General features: G+C 50.7%; 1 protein-coding gene across 1 annotated transcript; it reads right to left on the bottom strand.

Moving 5' to 3' along the window:
* Nucleotides 1-2,907: 2,907 nt before the first annotated feature.
* Nucleotides 2,908-15,775, bottom strand: LOC112117799 (coiled-coil domain-containing protein 190). The gene is made up of 4 exons (XM_024215869.3): nucleotides 15,694-15,775; nucleotides 7,107-7,412; nucleotides 5,712-5,841; nucleotides 2,908-3,617 (listed from the first exon to the last, which is right to left on the bottom strand). Exons 2-4 carry the CDS (start codon nucleotides 7,279-7,281, stop codon nucleotides 3,008-3,010), a joined length of 915 nt encoding a protein of 304 aa, XP_024071637.1. The 5' UTR covers nucleotides 7,282-7,412; nucleotides 15,694-15,775; the 3' UTR covers nucleotides 2,908-3,007.

The raw sequence follows: 15,775 nt of genomic DNA, 5'->3' as shown, positions 1-15,775 counted from the left end.
ACAACATTCCCACTTCGTCACAGCTAGCATAGCAACAATCACAGACTATAAAGGCCGAGTAGAACAGAGTTCACCACACATTCAGGCCATCCATTAGTAAGGCAGCAGCTTGTTCCCATGCTCCAGTTCCAGGGCCTTTCAGAGGGATGTTGTTATGCTGGAAGATGCTAGCAACTGCTATCAGGTGGGTCTCAGACCCAAAGACAATCACAGACCTCATTATGTTCCGCAAATGGAGCAACCAAGCCTGCCTATGTAGTAAAACCAGCCGCAGCCAATGAGGGTGCCTGCACAAGACACTGAGCCACGTGGCCAGGCCACAGGTAACAGAGATAGATTAACAGGGGTTTCCCTGGGTGCAGATGCAGGGGCTAGGCTCTCTGTTGCAGGCGATGTGTGCTGGGGACAGAAAGCCTGGAGAAGGAGTTGTCAGCATGACCCTGAGAGGCAGCAGAGGCGCAGGGCATTTTGGGCGCAGAGCTCGTTGGAGAGGCAGATGTGAGGATTTGTGAGCAAAGAAACTGCCTGCTGTTGTGTTCAGGGACACTGGAGTGTGTGGCCACTCTGTGACACCAGGAATACCCCTGACTTGTAGCAGCCAGTCCTCAGCCTAACGCGAACAACCCTGCAAGGCCCCAGATATTGTGAACCCCCTCGGACCAAAGAGGCAACACTAATTGGTTTAGTGTACTTAAGTTGTATATAAGACAATTAAATTCACATCCAGCCTAATATTTTGAGTCTCTTGGATGGGCCGAGGGAGGCGAAAACTCAAGGCACAGATTGGAAAAGGAATGTACCATACTCTTGTTCTCAGCTGGCAGGAATATTCTATCATTTATTATTTGTATTATCATAGCACCTACAAGCCCTAGTCATGGACAAGGACCCCATTGGGCTAGGCAATGTACAAACAGGCCACAAACAGTCAATCCCTGCCCCAAAGAGTGTCACAAGATACAAACATGGCTGCATCAGAAGAGCATGCCCAAGTCCTGCCTCTGGACACCAGAATCAGATCATTAGGGGTGGAGGGAAAGCCTTCCCTAGTAGTTAGAGCTTTGGGGTTCAGGAGAGCTGGGCTGATCCTCTGGGTAACCTTCAGCATGTCACTTAACCTCCCAGCCACAGAAAGATTTTTAAACACGGCCACAGGCTCCTTCCAACTGCTGCCTATGCCTGCAGCTGTCCGCAGAGAGAGTCCCTGCAGAACCCTGTGCCTGGGCCCAGGCCAGTAGGAGCAGCACTGCATGGGCATCCCCACATGGGGCACACTGCACCCAGGAGGGCATGGAATGTGGCCTGGGACTTGCAGAGCCCCAGACCTTGGATGATACTCTGGGTGGTTTTGGGTGACTGGGAACAGTGAGGAGATGCTCCACTTCATTCCAGAGGAGTGAGATCCACAGGTGGTCTGAACTCCCCTGCTCTGCCATTGCAGGGTTGCCATACACCGTGTGTACTGCATCAGTGAGACCATTACCAGACACTGTGTCCCTTCTGGGGCCCACACCTCTACAAGGATGCTGAGATGCTGAAAGCGTTTGGAGAAGAGTCGCGAGACTGATTTGAGGTCTGGCAATCCTGCCTGTGAGTGAGTGAGAGAAATTCAGCTCAATCTCTTTAGCTGATCAAAGAGAAGAAGGTTAAGAAACCACTTGATTATGGGCTACCAGTACCTCCATGGGGAGATGATTTCTGAGAGAAGAGGGCTCTTCAGTCTAGCAGACACAGGTAAAATGAGAGCCAAGAGCAGGAAGTTGAAGCTAGATAAACTCTGATTGGGAGAAAGTGGCAACTTATTTACAGTGAGGCTAAAACACCTTCCCAAGGGCTGTAGTGGATTCTTCCTCAGATGAAATCTTTCCGTCAGGAGGTGGTGTCTCTTTCAAAAAGCTAGGCTGTAGCTCAAGCAGAAGCTGTGGGCAGTAGCTGGGCGAAATTCCCTGGTCTGTCTTAGAAAGGTCAGACTAGATGCCCCAGTGGCCTTAGTGGCTATAGATATTCAGGCCTGTCTGCAAAGGCCTATACTTTAAGAATTTAGGTGTATTCTTATCACTTAGCTAGTTATAGAAGTACAAAACAAGAATCAAAATCAGTCTGCCTGTTTATAGGCCTTCTCTCACTATGATAGTCTAAGGCCTTGTTCTTAGGCTAAGGTCTTTAACTAAGCAGCAGAGGCAACCATAAACTGGGAAGCGAAGGGTCACGGTCCTCACCAGTCACACTAGCAGTTTTGGGCTGTTAAAAAGGTGATCCAATCTATCACCTCCAGAGAAAGGGAAGAGCCTAGAAGATTTAAAGAAAACTTATTTTGATAGCATCCTGTCTGGCAAGAACTCACTTATCAATAGTTGGGGTGTGAAATCCTCATTTCTTTGTTGTTCTATCACTGTAGTCTCCATTTCCCTATTGTTTGTCTGTATAATTTCTGTCTGGTTCTGTGATTGTTTCTGTCTGCTGTATAATTAATTTTGTTGGGTGTAAACCAATTAAGGTGGTGGGAGATAATTGGTTAGATAATCTTGTTACAATATGTTAGGAATGGTTAGTTAAATTTCAGTAAAATGATTGGTTAAGGTATAGCTAAGCAGAACTCAAGTTTTACTACATAGTCTGCAGTCAATCAGGAAGTAAAAGGGGGGAATTGGAATCATGTTTTGCTAAGGGGGGGAATGGGAATAGGGAATGGGAACAGGGACACAGTCAAGGCTCTGTGGTGTCAGAGCTGGAATGGGGAACACTAAGGAAGGAAATTGGAATCATTGCTTTCTGGAAGTTCACCCCAATAAACACTGAATTGTTTGCACCTTCGGACTTCAGGTATTGTTGCTCTCTGTTCATGCGAGAAGGACCAGGGAAGTGAGCGGGTGAAGGAATAAGCCCCCTAAGACTTATAATCTACGACTTTATAACCCCGGCTAGCTGGCTGTTCCAGACAGCAGGGCAGACCACCTTTTCCTGTGGCTGACCCTCACAAGCCTCCCTTAGGGGAAGGAGCCATCATTCAGGGTTGTGCTGCTCCTGGGGGGCTGGGGTCTAAGCTGTTTTCATGCCCAAAGATCTCTTGCAGGCTGAGTTCCTTCTCTGAGGCTGGAATGCCCTTGTGCCGGATATACCGGGCCTTCCTGGCTTCAGCATACAACTCCAGAAACCCAGGCCTGCTGTGCATGGGTCTGAGGTGGCTTCTGTCGGGGGCATATGGATCTGTATCAGAACTTAGCTTCTCGTGGCCAAGGGAAGGCTTCCTTCTCTCTGTGCAGCTAGTGGGCTTGGGCATGGTGTCACTGCCATCCACATCGCTGGCCTCTGTCTGTCCACGGGGCAGCACTGTGGGGCCTGTACCCAGCTCTCCTTGGCTGTTGGTTTCTTCCTGCTCTGCCAGATTGGCAGAGGTGCTCAGCCGCCTAGCGATGGAATGCCTGAGGTCTGACAGGCTGATGTCTGTGATGGAGCTTGCAGCTTTGGCCTGGGTGCGTGTTGAAGTTGACCCATGCCTTCCAGAGGACTCCTGCCCCGCATCATCCAGGACATCATGGTCGCATGTCTGATGCTGCAAGGGTGATTGGGCTGCCTGTCTGGGTCCCTCCATTTTGGGCAAAGTACTTCTCGGTGCTCTATAAAGGAGGGAAGAGAGAGGGGTGGAAACCTGTGCAGTCACTAACCAGCAGCTCTCCCTTAATCACCTCCCTTTGCTTGCCAACCTGACCCCAGAGACCAGCTGCTCTGCCCACCCATCGTGGTTAGCTGCTCTGCCAGGTGAGTCTCCTTCATGGAGCCGTAAACACAGGTGTGTACCTGGCGTGGGTCACTCCCCTCCCTGACACCTGCCCCTTCTGCAGTGAGAGGGAGACCCTGATGCATGTCTACCTGGAGTGCGCCACGCTGCAGCCCCTTTTCCTGCTCCTCTAGAACCTTCTCCTCAGGCTCTGGCTGCACTTCTCCCCGCACCTCCTGCTCTATGCACATCCCATCCGTGGCCCCATAAAGTCACGAGACCTCGCCAACTACCTCCTGGCGCTGGCCAAGGTGGCCGTCCATTGCACCAGGAGGAGGCTGTTGGATGAGGAAGTGCTCTGCACCTGTGGGGCCTATTTCCGTTCCTCTCTCAGGTAACATCTCTGGGCAGAGTTCCTCTGGGCTGCATCCGCTGGCTCCCTCGATGCCTTAGAGGAGCAGTGGGCGCTGTCCAGGGTTCTCTGCTCACTGTCCCTCTCTGGCTCCCTGCTTATGATTCTGTGACCCTCACTCCCATCCTTGTTTTTCATTAGTTGTCCCCGGCATTCACTAGAGTCCTGGATCCAGTAGCTCTTCCCCTTAGGCTGGGGGAGGGACCTTCAGCTGTGGACGGGCTTGTGCCAAACCACCTTCCCAGGACTTCAACAGGTGCTCTGCCAGGTGAGCCCAACAGGACTCCTTCAGCCAAGATTCCAGATGCTCATATATATGGGCTGGGCATTGCTCCCTTCAGCCCAGACAGGCCATATGTTTCCAATAAATTTTTTTTTTTTTTTCAAAAAATGGGGACTTATCCACAACGCACACACATTTCTTGCAAAGAGAGTTTGTGTACAGTAACATTTTTCATTGTTTGAAAAAAATATTGAAGTGAAAAATGTATTTAAAAAGTACAAACATTTTTGGGTATTTGCTACATTTTTTTGTTTCAAAATTATTGTAAAATGCCCACTTAGTATATTTTACTCTCTCCCTGCTGTTTTTTCACTGAAACAAAGGAGGAAAATGTTAAAAATGAAAAGAAAGTGAGAAAATAAACATTTTTTCACTTCATTACTTTTTGCACTGGCAAATATGAGAAACCCCCCCCCAAAAAGTGGAAAACCTGGGGTGTATGAAATCCTCCATTTCCCTTTCTCTGGTCACTGAGTGTGACAGATTAAACAATATCAAGGGTTTGTTTCTTGTCACTTTTTGCTGCCTCTTTTCCGTTTTTCCTCTCTGTAACTTCAAAACACCCTCAAGCTTTGACAGGAATTCAGTTTGCCCTTTGCTGCCCTGTCCCTTGCCAAAATCAGGGAAGTTTTGAAATTAGTGAGTGGAAAAAGGAAAAACGCTACAGGAATGAGTGACAAGCAGCTATGCCTCCATCGTGCCCCTCCCACATTATTAAATTTATTTCACTCGAAGGCAATGGGGGGGACAAATTTGAAATTTCAAAAATCCAAAATTTTGAAGTTTTAAAAATTCAAAGATTTTTGAAAACTGTCATGAAATTAAAAAAAACAACAACAAAAAAAACTATGGCTCCGTTTCACACCCTGTGACAAAGGGACAATGTCACCATTTCAACATGTTTCATGAACTTGCTTTTCCAAATTCTGACCAGTTCTGTTAGCCAGTAAGTGCCATCAGAAGGTTTCATGTGGGGCTAACCTCCGTCAGGACAAGACACTCAGCCTGGGATAACCTCGTCCAGTCTGGGAGTTACCCTCTGTTCCCTATCCCCCGTCTTGTGATGAGCATCTCCAGCCATAGGCTGCTCAGCATGTTTGTAACCATTTAACTCCCTCTTGCCACCCACCCTCATCCACCCCGAGGCTTACTTTACCCAGGGGCAGGAGATGGCTGCAGCACTCAGTACAGTCCTCGCCCCTGCCTGGTTGGGCACTGTGGTTTAATGGACATTTGTGTGTGGCGAGTGACTCGGGTTGCCAGGCTGCAGAGAAAGGTTACATTACACACATCCTTACCTCAGTTGCTCCACTTGTCTCTTGCTGTGCTGCTGCCCTGACGAAGTGGGGAGCATGGGCAGAGCTGGCCTTTTACCAACCTCCTGGGAGAGGTCCCCGAGAGTCGCATGGGCCTTCTTCCGGGAATTGCCTAGGACATGAGCAAACACTGATCACTAATCGTGGAGAATGCTGGGGAGCAGCACAGGAGAGCCTAGAGCCCACACAAAGCCACCCCTAGAAACGCACAGCTACCAAGGCATTGCTGAGGGCCAGGCTGGCTGGCTGGAAATCTTACCATCCATTTCACCCTTCCCTTTGGCCACCTCCACACGCTGTGTGCAATCCTCTCTCGTCACTGGGGCTTTCACCTGCGTCTCCCACCCTCAGCTGTATGTTTTTTCCCATGCCGCCCCTAGCCACTTGGCACAGCTGTCTAGTTCTCCCCTGCCAGGTGCTCTCTCCTCCTTAAAACCCAGCCGTTCACACAGTCCCAGCCCTCCCCATTCTCATTGCCAGTGCTCTCCCTCTTGGGCCTGATTTTTTGCCTGGGCAGTCTAACAGTGCCTTTGGGCACTGGCTTAGCCAATGTTTGCAAAGTAGCATGAACATTTATGATGGCACAGAAGTGATTTTGAAATCAAGTGATAATTCATAACTAAACTCAGACACTTATGCCAACCGTGTATGGCACCAATGGTGCCATGAACAAACTTCCCAAATAAATCTAACTAAAGTATAAAAGTAGAGCAAACTTACTGTTACCACCAACCCCCCACACCCCTGGTTTCACTTGGTCTGGCGACATGCCTGAAACCTAATTGACAGCCACATCAGGGAGGGATAGCTCAGTGGTTTGCGCATTGGCCTGCTAAACCCAGGTTGTGAGTTCAGTCCTTGAGGGGGCCATTTAGGGAACTGGGGTAAAAATCTGTCTGGGGATTGGTCCAGCTTTGAGCAGGGGGTTGGACTAGATGACCTCCTGAGGTCCCTTCCAGCCCTGATATTCTATGATCTTCCAGAAACATTGCCTCCCCTTTCCACTTACACCCCCCAGCAGCTTAGAGTGCTGCAAAAATGCCCTGATGTGGAAATGCAAAGGCTGCGTGAGCTGCTCATACACCTAACCTATGAATGGAACTGATATTGACACGAGCAAGTTCCGGCATGGAAGACAGGCAAGTGCAGTACAGCTACGTAGCACAGACACCAATACCAAATATCCCAGTCCAGTGGCTCTTTAACTGGCCCTTTCTGCAGGTTGCCTCACAGATTCTCTCCTTCACTTGCACTTCCCCCACTGCTTGGATTGCTGAGCAGGATCTCTTCTTACTGCATGTCTAATTTTGGAGGGTTTCTTTGTTACTGGTGCTGGGCTGGGGGCTTTATTTGGAGGAGATGGGAAAGGAGCCTCACCTTGTTGCAGTTTCTGTAGCTCCTTCTGGATCTGCCTCTGCTCTTTGATCATTGAATTCATTTGGTAGAGTCGTGCTTCCTCTAAGTCCTGCAGCCCATGGCTGAGCCGGGCTTCAGCCCGCTTGACATCCTGTCTCTCCAGCTCCCAGCGCCTGGATGGGTCTCCCTCTGCCATAGACCGATGTATGATGCCGAGAGCTGCTCCCCTCCTAGGCTGGGAAGTCCCAGATAACAGCACAGCACCACGGAAGGGACCTGTCAAGGCTGATTTCCCACTCTGGCACTTCGAGTGCAGGAGGTGGGGGCCTGCAAGGATTCGAAAAATTAATACTGGCCACTCCAGGCTTGTATTAAACTCCCAAGATTACAGCTTCTCTCTGACCTTGGATGGGTAGATGCTGCCACCACCCAAAACCCCTTTAGACCCAGGAAGGCGCACTTGGGAATTCCTCCCTGTGGGGTACCCTCAAGCCTCTCCCCCCCGCCCCCGGGAATTGCTGAGAAAGAAAACAAAGGAAATCAGCTGTTGCCACCAGCTAATTAAACAGCATATGCACAAACCTCTTAGGACACAAAAATCCTAATCCTGTTCTTAAAAAAGGTAAATTTTATTAAAAACAAAAAGAAAGAAAATACATCTGGAACTTAGGCTATTGCTAGATTTTAAAAAGAGCAAATATAATAATTAAGCATCAAAAATGTTTTTCTTGAGGTCCAGCTTAATGGTTACAAGCAAAACAAAAGCATTTGGGGGTTAGCACAGAGAAGTCCACAAGCCATAAAGAAATAAAAGAGATAAACCTATTCACATCTTCCTAGACATTTCCTGATCTACTTACATATCTGGGGTTTCAAATGAGTAGTTTCTAGGTATGATTTAATGATTTTCCATACCTAGCGCAAGCTCTTACAGCATAGTCCAGCCCTGTCCCGGCTCTCCGGGAGAACAACCACACACAGACAAAAGTGGAGTCTTGTTTCAATTTTAAAAAGTTCTAGCCTTCCCATTGGCTCTTTTGGTCAGGTGCCCACTCACTTCCTTATACCTATGCATGCAGTCAGACTTTTTAACCTTTTATAGGTAAAGCAAGTAGAGAACAGCTACCAAGAAGGATTTTATAGCTAATTGGCTGGCTGGGTCCATTAAAGGAAGCTACCCTCCCTTCATTTATCACAGGACCTGAAACAGGAAGAGCTCCGCAGGCAAAGGAGCACTTTGCCATGAGAGAATGTCTCCATCTCCCACCACAGGAGCTGAAGCACTTTCCTGACCTGGCTGGCTTCACCCTCACCACGCTGAAGCAGCTATTCTCACCACCCTCAATTTGCCAAGTCAGAAAGCCATTAGAAGACTCACCCAACAGGCCAGTGTCGCAGGCCATCTTTAATCCCTTGACAGGGGGCATCTCCCAAAGATGGACTGATTTGGGATTGCTAGCCCTATGGCGTCCCCCCTTGGCCCAGTGAATGTTGGTACTGCCCCCAGTGTCACTGGGCCACTCTGGGTGAGGAGGACCTTGTGCAACGGGAATGTTGAGATGTTTAAATGCACAAACCCCACGACATGCCTATGGTGTGATCGCCATAAGCATGTCCCCCAGCACCGAGCTTACAGCCGTGGCGCAGTGGGGCTACCTGAGCAAGAGGCCGCCTTTCAATCGAGGAGAGCTTTGCCTGTCTTTGCTCTGCATGCACTCTGCCAAGCAGACATTCCACCCTGGTGCCCACAGCCCTGGGCCCCTCCTCTTTGCTGTGAAAGCCTCCCTGTAGCTATTAAACTGTTGCTGGGTATTATATTGCCAAGAAGGCATTGCCAGTTTGTTTGTAATGGAAGCTCCACTGTGCAGAGGCTCAAGGGCAGCAGCAGCATACATCACCCTTATTGGATTGCCATAGGCTTCTCCAGCACGTAGGCAGCACAGCTCAGCCACCAGCTCAGCCCACTCTGCCTGCTTAGCTCCCTGCTGTGGGTATTTCTAAGGCACCTGTCCCCTGGGTATCTAAGAGCTTAGCAAGATTATTCCTTTCTCCTTGTTTGCTAAGGAAAAAAGCAAGTGTTCTCCTGTGGTGGGCAGGGCCTTCTCCTCCTCCCTATTACTATCATTAGCTATGCAGTATTGTTATAGCCTGTTAGTCCCAGGATATTAGTGAGACAAGGTGGGTGAGGTAGTATCTTTGATTGGACCTACCTCTGTTGGTGAGAGACAAGCTTTCCAGCTTACACAGAGCTTTTCCTCAGACCAGACCTCTTATCATAGAATATTAGGGTTGGAAGAGACCTCAGGAGGTCATCTAGTCCAACCCCCTGCTCAAAGCAGGACCAATCCCCAACTAAATCACCAACTCTTGGCTGCTCTTGTGGCTGCATGTTTTATACACAAATCAGACCTGAGGAAGAGCTTTGTGTGGCTCGAAAGCTTGTCTCTCTCACCAGCAGAAGTTGATCTAATACAAGATATTTCCCCCACCCCACCTCTCTCTGTAGTTATCTGTGTGTCTGAAGGTAGTGCTCAAAAGCCCCAGTACAGGACACGGCTCCATGGTGCTAGGTATATAAACACACTGACACAGCCCCTGGCCTGGCAAGCTCACCATGTAAATATCTGAAGGTGGGAGGGGGGGGAGGCAATGAGCTACAAAAGGCCCACAGAATAAATGAAATGTAGAGCTGGAAGGACTTCAAGACATCAAGTCCAGCCCCCTGCACTGAGGCAGGACCAAGTAACCCTTGACCTGCCCTGACAGGGGTTTGTCCAGCCTGTTATTAAAAACCTCCAGTGACAGGGATTCCACAACCTCCCTTGAAAGCCTGTTCCAGAGCTTAACTGCCCTTATCGAAAGAAAGATTTTTTCTAATATCTAATGTAAATCTCCCTGTTGCAGATTAAGCCCACTACTTTTTGTCCAACCTTCAGTGAACATAGAGAACAATTGATGGCAATCCTCTTTAAAACAGCCCTTAACATATTTGATGGCTGCTATCAGATCCCCCCTCAGTCTTCTAAACATGCCCTTTTTAAAAACTTTCCTCAAAGGTCAGGTTTTCTAAACATTTGATCATTTTTGTTGCTCTCCCCTGGTCTCTCTCCAACTTATCCACATTTTTTCTAAAATGTGGTGCCCAGAGGGACAATGGGCATGGCTGGTTAGCTCCATTTTTTCTCTATATTCTGAATTTGACCCTGGTGCAGAGAATAATACAGCTTGCTAGGAAAATTCTTCAACAGGAAGCGCCCACGTTAGCATGGCCCACTTTATTCATTGAAATAAACTGAGCTCAGAAGCTTCTGTATGGGTAGGGCTGGTTGAAAGTTTTCCATCAAAACTGTATTTTGATGGAAAAGTTTCAATTAAATGCAACTTTTCACTACGTGTCTGCTTCTCATGGAAAATTTTGACTTTTTGTCGAAAAGCTGGACAGCCAAACATCAGCAAATTTTTGGTTTTTAGTTGAAAACTGGAAATTTTCAATTTGGAAATGCCACTGCTGTGCTTCCTGGGAGTTTTAATTTGGCTGCCTTATATCCCCAATATGAGACAGGTTCCCCAGCCAGATTACATCTCCCTCGACACACAGTGGCAACTCAGTAAGAGGGGAGAATGTGGTGCATGATGAGAGACATAATCTGGCCAGGGAGCCCAGCCCATAGAGGGGAATGGGGGTGTGAGGCATCCAAACTACAATGCCCATGAGGCACTGTGGCAGTGGCATTTCTGAATTGAAATTTTCAGTTTTTAATCAAAAGATTTTGGCCATAAATGTAAAGTGTTTGATTTTTTTTACTGAAAAGTTGAATTTTCCATGGAAAATGTTGACCTTTATATATCTATATCAGCATGTTCATTTTTATCTTCCCTGGGAAAAACCTCTTTTCTGACCAGCTCTACTTGGGGGTCAGCAGATCAAAAAACTGGCAACCTTAGCGGTAAATCTTTGACCTCAGTGGCCCCGCTTAAAGGATATGAGACTGAGAGGGGCCAAATCTAAGAGGTTTTGGCTGGCTTCGTCCACCGTCAGCATGCAGCGTGAACCTGAGTGGAAGTTAAACTAGGAGACTTGGTCCTGACAAAGCTGTGTGAGAGAGACATTGGAGAAAGCCAGCCTTTGTTCCTGGCTGTAACTGAATTCTGGGACCTGTATGGCCACTCAGTGCTGAAGTAACAGGCAGCAGCCCCAGGTGCTTCCAAACCCAGCAGTATAGATTTGTGGCCCTGGTAGCAACAGTGCCCACTGTTAGTGCTGAGAGGAAATCCTGTGGAGAGAAGTCTTAACCCTTCCAAGTGACCCATCTCCTCCAGGCCAGGTGTTAGCCAGATCTGGACAAGCAGGGAAGCTGGCACCTCAGCTATAATTTGTTGTTAGAGACTGATGCTGGTTACAGATTGTTTCTAGAGAAGCAGTGAGGAAGGCATGAGGATGTGTGTACTGTGTGTTTTACCTGTCGCAGGGAACAAGGCCTGGGAGGTGGGAGGGGAAGGTTTAATCAAGGAAAGGCTGAAATATGGACTAGAGTCTCTCTAGTCTAGTGGTTTCATTGCCAGCCTGAAGGGGAGCCAGGTAAATCATGAGCACTGATCTTCTTAGATCAACAGTGTATGTTAGGAAGACAATAGGGCATTTTCAGGCAGGTTAAATGATGCAGTTCTGTGAGCTAACGTACAGCCAGTGAGTCACTGTACCACTTTCAATCCGCAGGCACCCACCCGCGGGGCGCAGAGCAGCTGCAAATTCAGTTCAGCTCCACTGGCTAGTCAAGCACAGCACGGACAGGTGCTGTAAAAGCACCTCCCTATGCACCTTCCTCTCAGTCTGCAGCAACCCAGCTATGCCAGCCCTGGCTGCCCCATATAAAACTTTGCCAATGCACCTCAGCCCTGACTGGCAGCCCTCCAGCTATGCCAGTCTTCCCTTCCACCTCTCACCTGCTGACCTATTACTATTATTGGTATTTATTGTACTGTGGTACCCCCAGTCATGGATCTCACCAGTGCCACTGACCCTCTATCTTGACTTTATCAGGCCTTGTTGGAGCCTCCCTCACCCCCAGTTCTGCCAACATACCTCACTCCTGGTTCTGGAATACTAAAGACACTTCAGTGTATGCAGAGGCTATTTGATCTTTTGTTAAGAAGTGTTTATTTTACACTGAGCTGAGGCGTTCCCTTGGACTCCCTAGCAGGCCGGCTCTTGTAAGCTGGAGGTGATCGTAGCAGGGGGTTGAGTTTCTTGCAGACACTTGAGCAATGGGCTCTCTGAGCTCCGTTGTCTTGGATTCTTACCGAGGTGTCAATAAAATGCTCCCTGTGTAAACAAGACACTCTCTTCCAGTCCAGCTCTGGACCACCCTCACCCAGTCCACCCACGCACACGCAACTATTCCTGCTTTCTGCACAAACAGCTCTGCCTGTGGACTCCTGCATGACCTTCTACATTTCCAGCCCTGGGCACCGCAGCAGGGCAGCCCAGCCCTGACCCACAGCAGCATTGGTTATTCCAAGAGACAGAGGGACAGCCCTGCAGACAGAACACGAAAGGGTCCAATTCTCCTCTCCCATACACTGGTGTGTGCTGCATGGGTTAATGAGTGTGCGGAGAGGCCATGACTTGGAGCCACTGGACATGGAAGTTTTGGGGTGGTTTCCTTTGGTTTGGTCAAAAAAATTGGTCAAAAAATGTCTACCAAAACAGTCTCAGTATTGCCAATGTCAAGAGATCAAAACTGATGGTCTGGACACCAAAAAAACACCAGATCTGTTTTTAAGAGGACTACATGGTGATTTGTGGTCTGTCCTTTGGTTGCTGAATGCCCCCTGCCCAGCCCCAGTGCATGTGAAAGACAGTGTTGCCAATGTTCCAGATATATTGGATCAGGGGTTTCTGGCCCCTGCTGCAGGAGCTCTTGCCCCAGAAGTAGCCATCCCCCAGCCTCCCCTTTGCTCCTCTTGGGGCACTTCACACCAGTCTCCCAGGCCTGGGGAGGGGGGGCTGCATGGGGTCCCCTCTCTTGCCAAGGTGTGGGGGAGGCTCCAGAGGCTCCTCACCCCCTCTCCCTTTGCCCAGGCATGTGCTGCAGGGGAGCCAATTCCTCCCTGATGGCAGAAGAGCCGCAAGAGTTGGGGCAAGGCCTTCTGCCATCAGAAAGGGGTCTGCCATGACTGCTCCATCCCCAGCGGGATCTTCTGTCAGGAAAATTAACACCAAATATTTTGTTTAATTTCCTATCAATGTTAATCTCTGTTTCCAACTGAGACACTGCAGTGCCTCATGGGAACTGTTGTGGGTCCAGGTCCCTTGTGCCGCTGTTCACCATTTGGGAGTTGCTCCCAGGCTGGACTCCATTTCCCATGATGCACTGCAGTTTCCCCGTGGCTGAGCGCCCACAGTGCATCTTGGGAGATGTAGTTCAGCCACCAAGCGCATGGGCGGACAGGAAGGCTCCATGCGCTGCCCCTGCTCCGAGTGCCGGCTCCGCAGCTCCCACTGGCCGGGAACTGCGATGAATGGGAGTTGCAGGGGCCAGCATGCAGAGCCTTTCTGGCTGTCGATGTGCCTAGGGGCTGCAGGGATCTGGCGGCTGCTTCCTGGGAGCCACGGTAAGCACCGCCAGAACCCCGCACCCCGAAACCCCTCCTGCGCCCCAACCCTCTGCACCAGCCCTGAGAGCAGGATCGGCTCTAGGCACCAGCAAACCAAGCACGTGCTTGGGACGGCACATTTTCAAGGGCAGCATTCTGGCCGTCTTTTTTTTTTTCCTTCTTTGGGCGGCAAAAGCCTAGAGCTGGCCCTGGCAGCAGCAGTGCGTCGTGCCCTGGGGCCGCTGCGGTTCGCGCCGCGGCAGAGCAGCACCTGCACCTTGTGGCTGGGCCGGGCAGGCTCCTAGCGGGGGACACTTGGGCTGGGGGCCGCCCCTCAGGGCACACGGAACCACCTGCAGATGCTGCAGGGCGGCCGCCCCCCAACGCCGCAGCCGAGGCTGGGCGAAGCAGCCCGAGCTGCCCAGGGACTGCGGCAGGGTGGCCAGAAGCAGCAGCAGCAGCGGGACCATAGGGGGTGGGGCACTGCCGTGCGGGGCTCCGCTCCCTCTGCGGCTATCCTGCTCTGGCTCCTCAGCCCCCTGCTGGGGCGGTCCTCCGGCTCTGCCCTCCTGGGTCCTGGCCGGTCCTGGAGGCAGGATCCCTGGCTGGAGGGACGCTGGGCTGAGGCGCGGCCAGGGAGCCTCGCTGCTTACCCCAACCCTGCCAGCGCCGGACCGGCTGGAGGTGAGGGGGGAGTGGGCGGAGTCAGCAGTGGTGGGGGGGAGCCCAGGGCTGGGGCAGCAGGGCGTGCGGGTGGGCAAAAATCCTAGAGCCGGCCCAGCCTGAGAGCCCCCCTGCACCCCACACCCCTAGCCAGAGCCCTCACCCCCCTTACACCCTAACCCCCTACCCCAGCCCGGAGCCCCCTCCTGCAGCCCATACACCTCATCCCTGGCCCCTCCCCAGAACCCGCACCCCCAGCCAGAGCCCACACCCTAACCCTCTGCCCCAGCCCGGAGTCCTCTCCCGCACCCCAAACCCCTCTGCCCCAGCCCCACCTCAGAGCCCGCACCCCCAGCCAGAGCCCTCACCCCTCTCCCGCACCCCAACTCCACTGCCCCAGCAAGCGAGTGAGGGTGGTGAAGAGCGAGTGACAGAGGGAGGGGGGATGGAGTGAGTGGGGGCAGGGCCTCTGAGATTAGAAAGTTGGCAACCCTAAACCCAGGGCTAGTAGCTATTTTAGGCTCTTGTGCTCTCTCCTGCTGGAGCTGTTCCACTTTGTATAAATAATTAACTATTCATTGGACCAGCAAGAAAGACAGACTCTATAGCTTGGTAATTAGGTACTCATCAAGAATGTGAGAGACCCACATTTAAATCAGGCAGGCCTGATAGGAAGCTAGAACCTGGGTCTTCTCTATGTCTGGTGAATGCCCTCATCACTAGGCTACCAGCTATAACAAGGTAGGAGGGTCTGGAATTTTCTTGTTTAATCACAAAAAAATGTGAAAGGTCTCTATTTCATCCTGCTATGGATTTGTGAAATGGAATTCCTGTTTTCCAGCCAGCCCTAGTTCACATTGTCTAGACGGCCTTTGCTAGGGTAAAAGCAGATCAAAGCCCTTTTGCACAAACCACAATCCGTTCCTTTAATGTGAAACGTGGATTCTAGGAATATGCCAGGAACCCTCCCACACAACAGGGAACTTTGGAGCTGAGGGGTGGGGGGAGGGGGGAGCACTGCCAGGCCCCAGCCCAGACTAGAAAGCAAAGTCCCAAGGCAGTGCAAAAGCCTGCTCTTGCCATGTGTAAAAGCCACAGCTTTGCTAGTTACTCATCCTAAGTTCACAGTTGTGAAAGCAAAGCCTGAACCACTGGCAGGAACAGACCCCGACAGAGGCGACCAGTGATGGAGCCAAAGGGACAGGGGAGTGGGAGTTAGGAGCTTACAGAGCAGGGAGGGAAACACGCAGGCACAGTGCCCAGTAGGCAAGGTGCTGCTATGCCCTGCTCCTGGGCTAAGGCCACCACTAACCAGGCCTGAGGGTGCAGGGACAGCACAGGTACTTACCTGATCTGGAGCTAGCAGAGGGAGGCTGTTTCCTAGCAGAGCAGGGAGCTGGACAGGATCAGGCTCACAGCTCAGGGCACAG

Source organism: Terrapene carolina, unplaced genomic scaffold (genome assembly GCF_002925995.2).
Source record: "Terrapene carolina triunguis isolate 2854851 unplaced genomic scaffold, T_m_triunguis-2.0 Scaffold212, whole genome shotgun sequence".
NCBI classification, from domain to species: domain Eukaryota; kingdom Metazoa; phylum Chordata; order Testudines; family Emydidae; genus Terrapene; species Terrapene triunguis.
The sequence above is the reverse complement of the archived record's forward strand: the minus strand, read 5'-3'. Positions and strand labels throughout refer to the sequence as shown.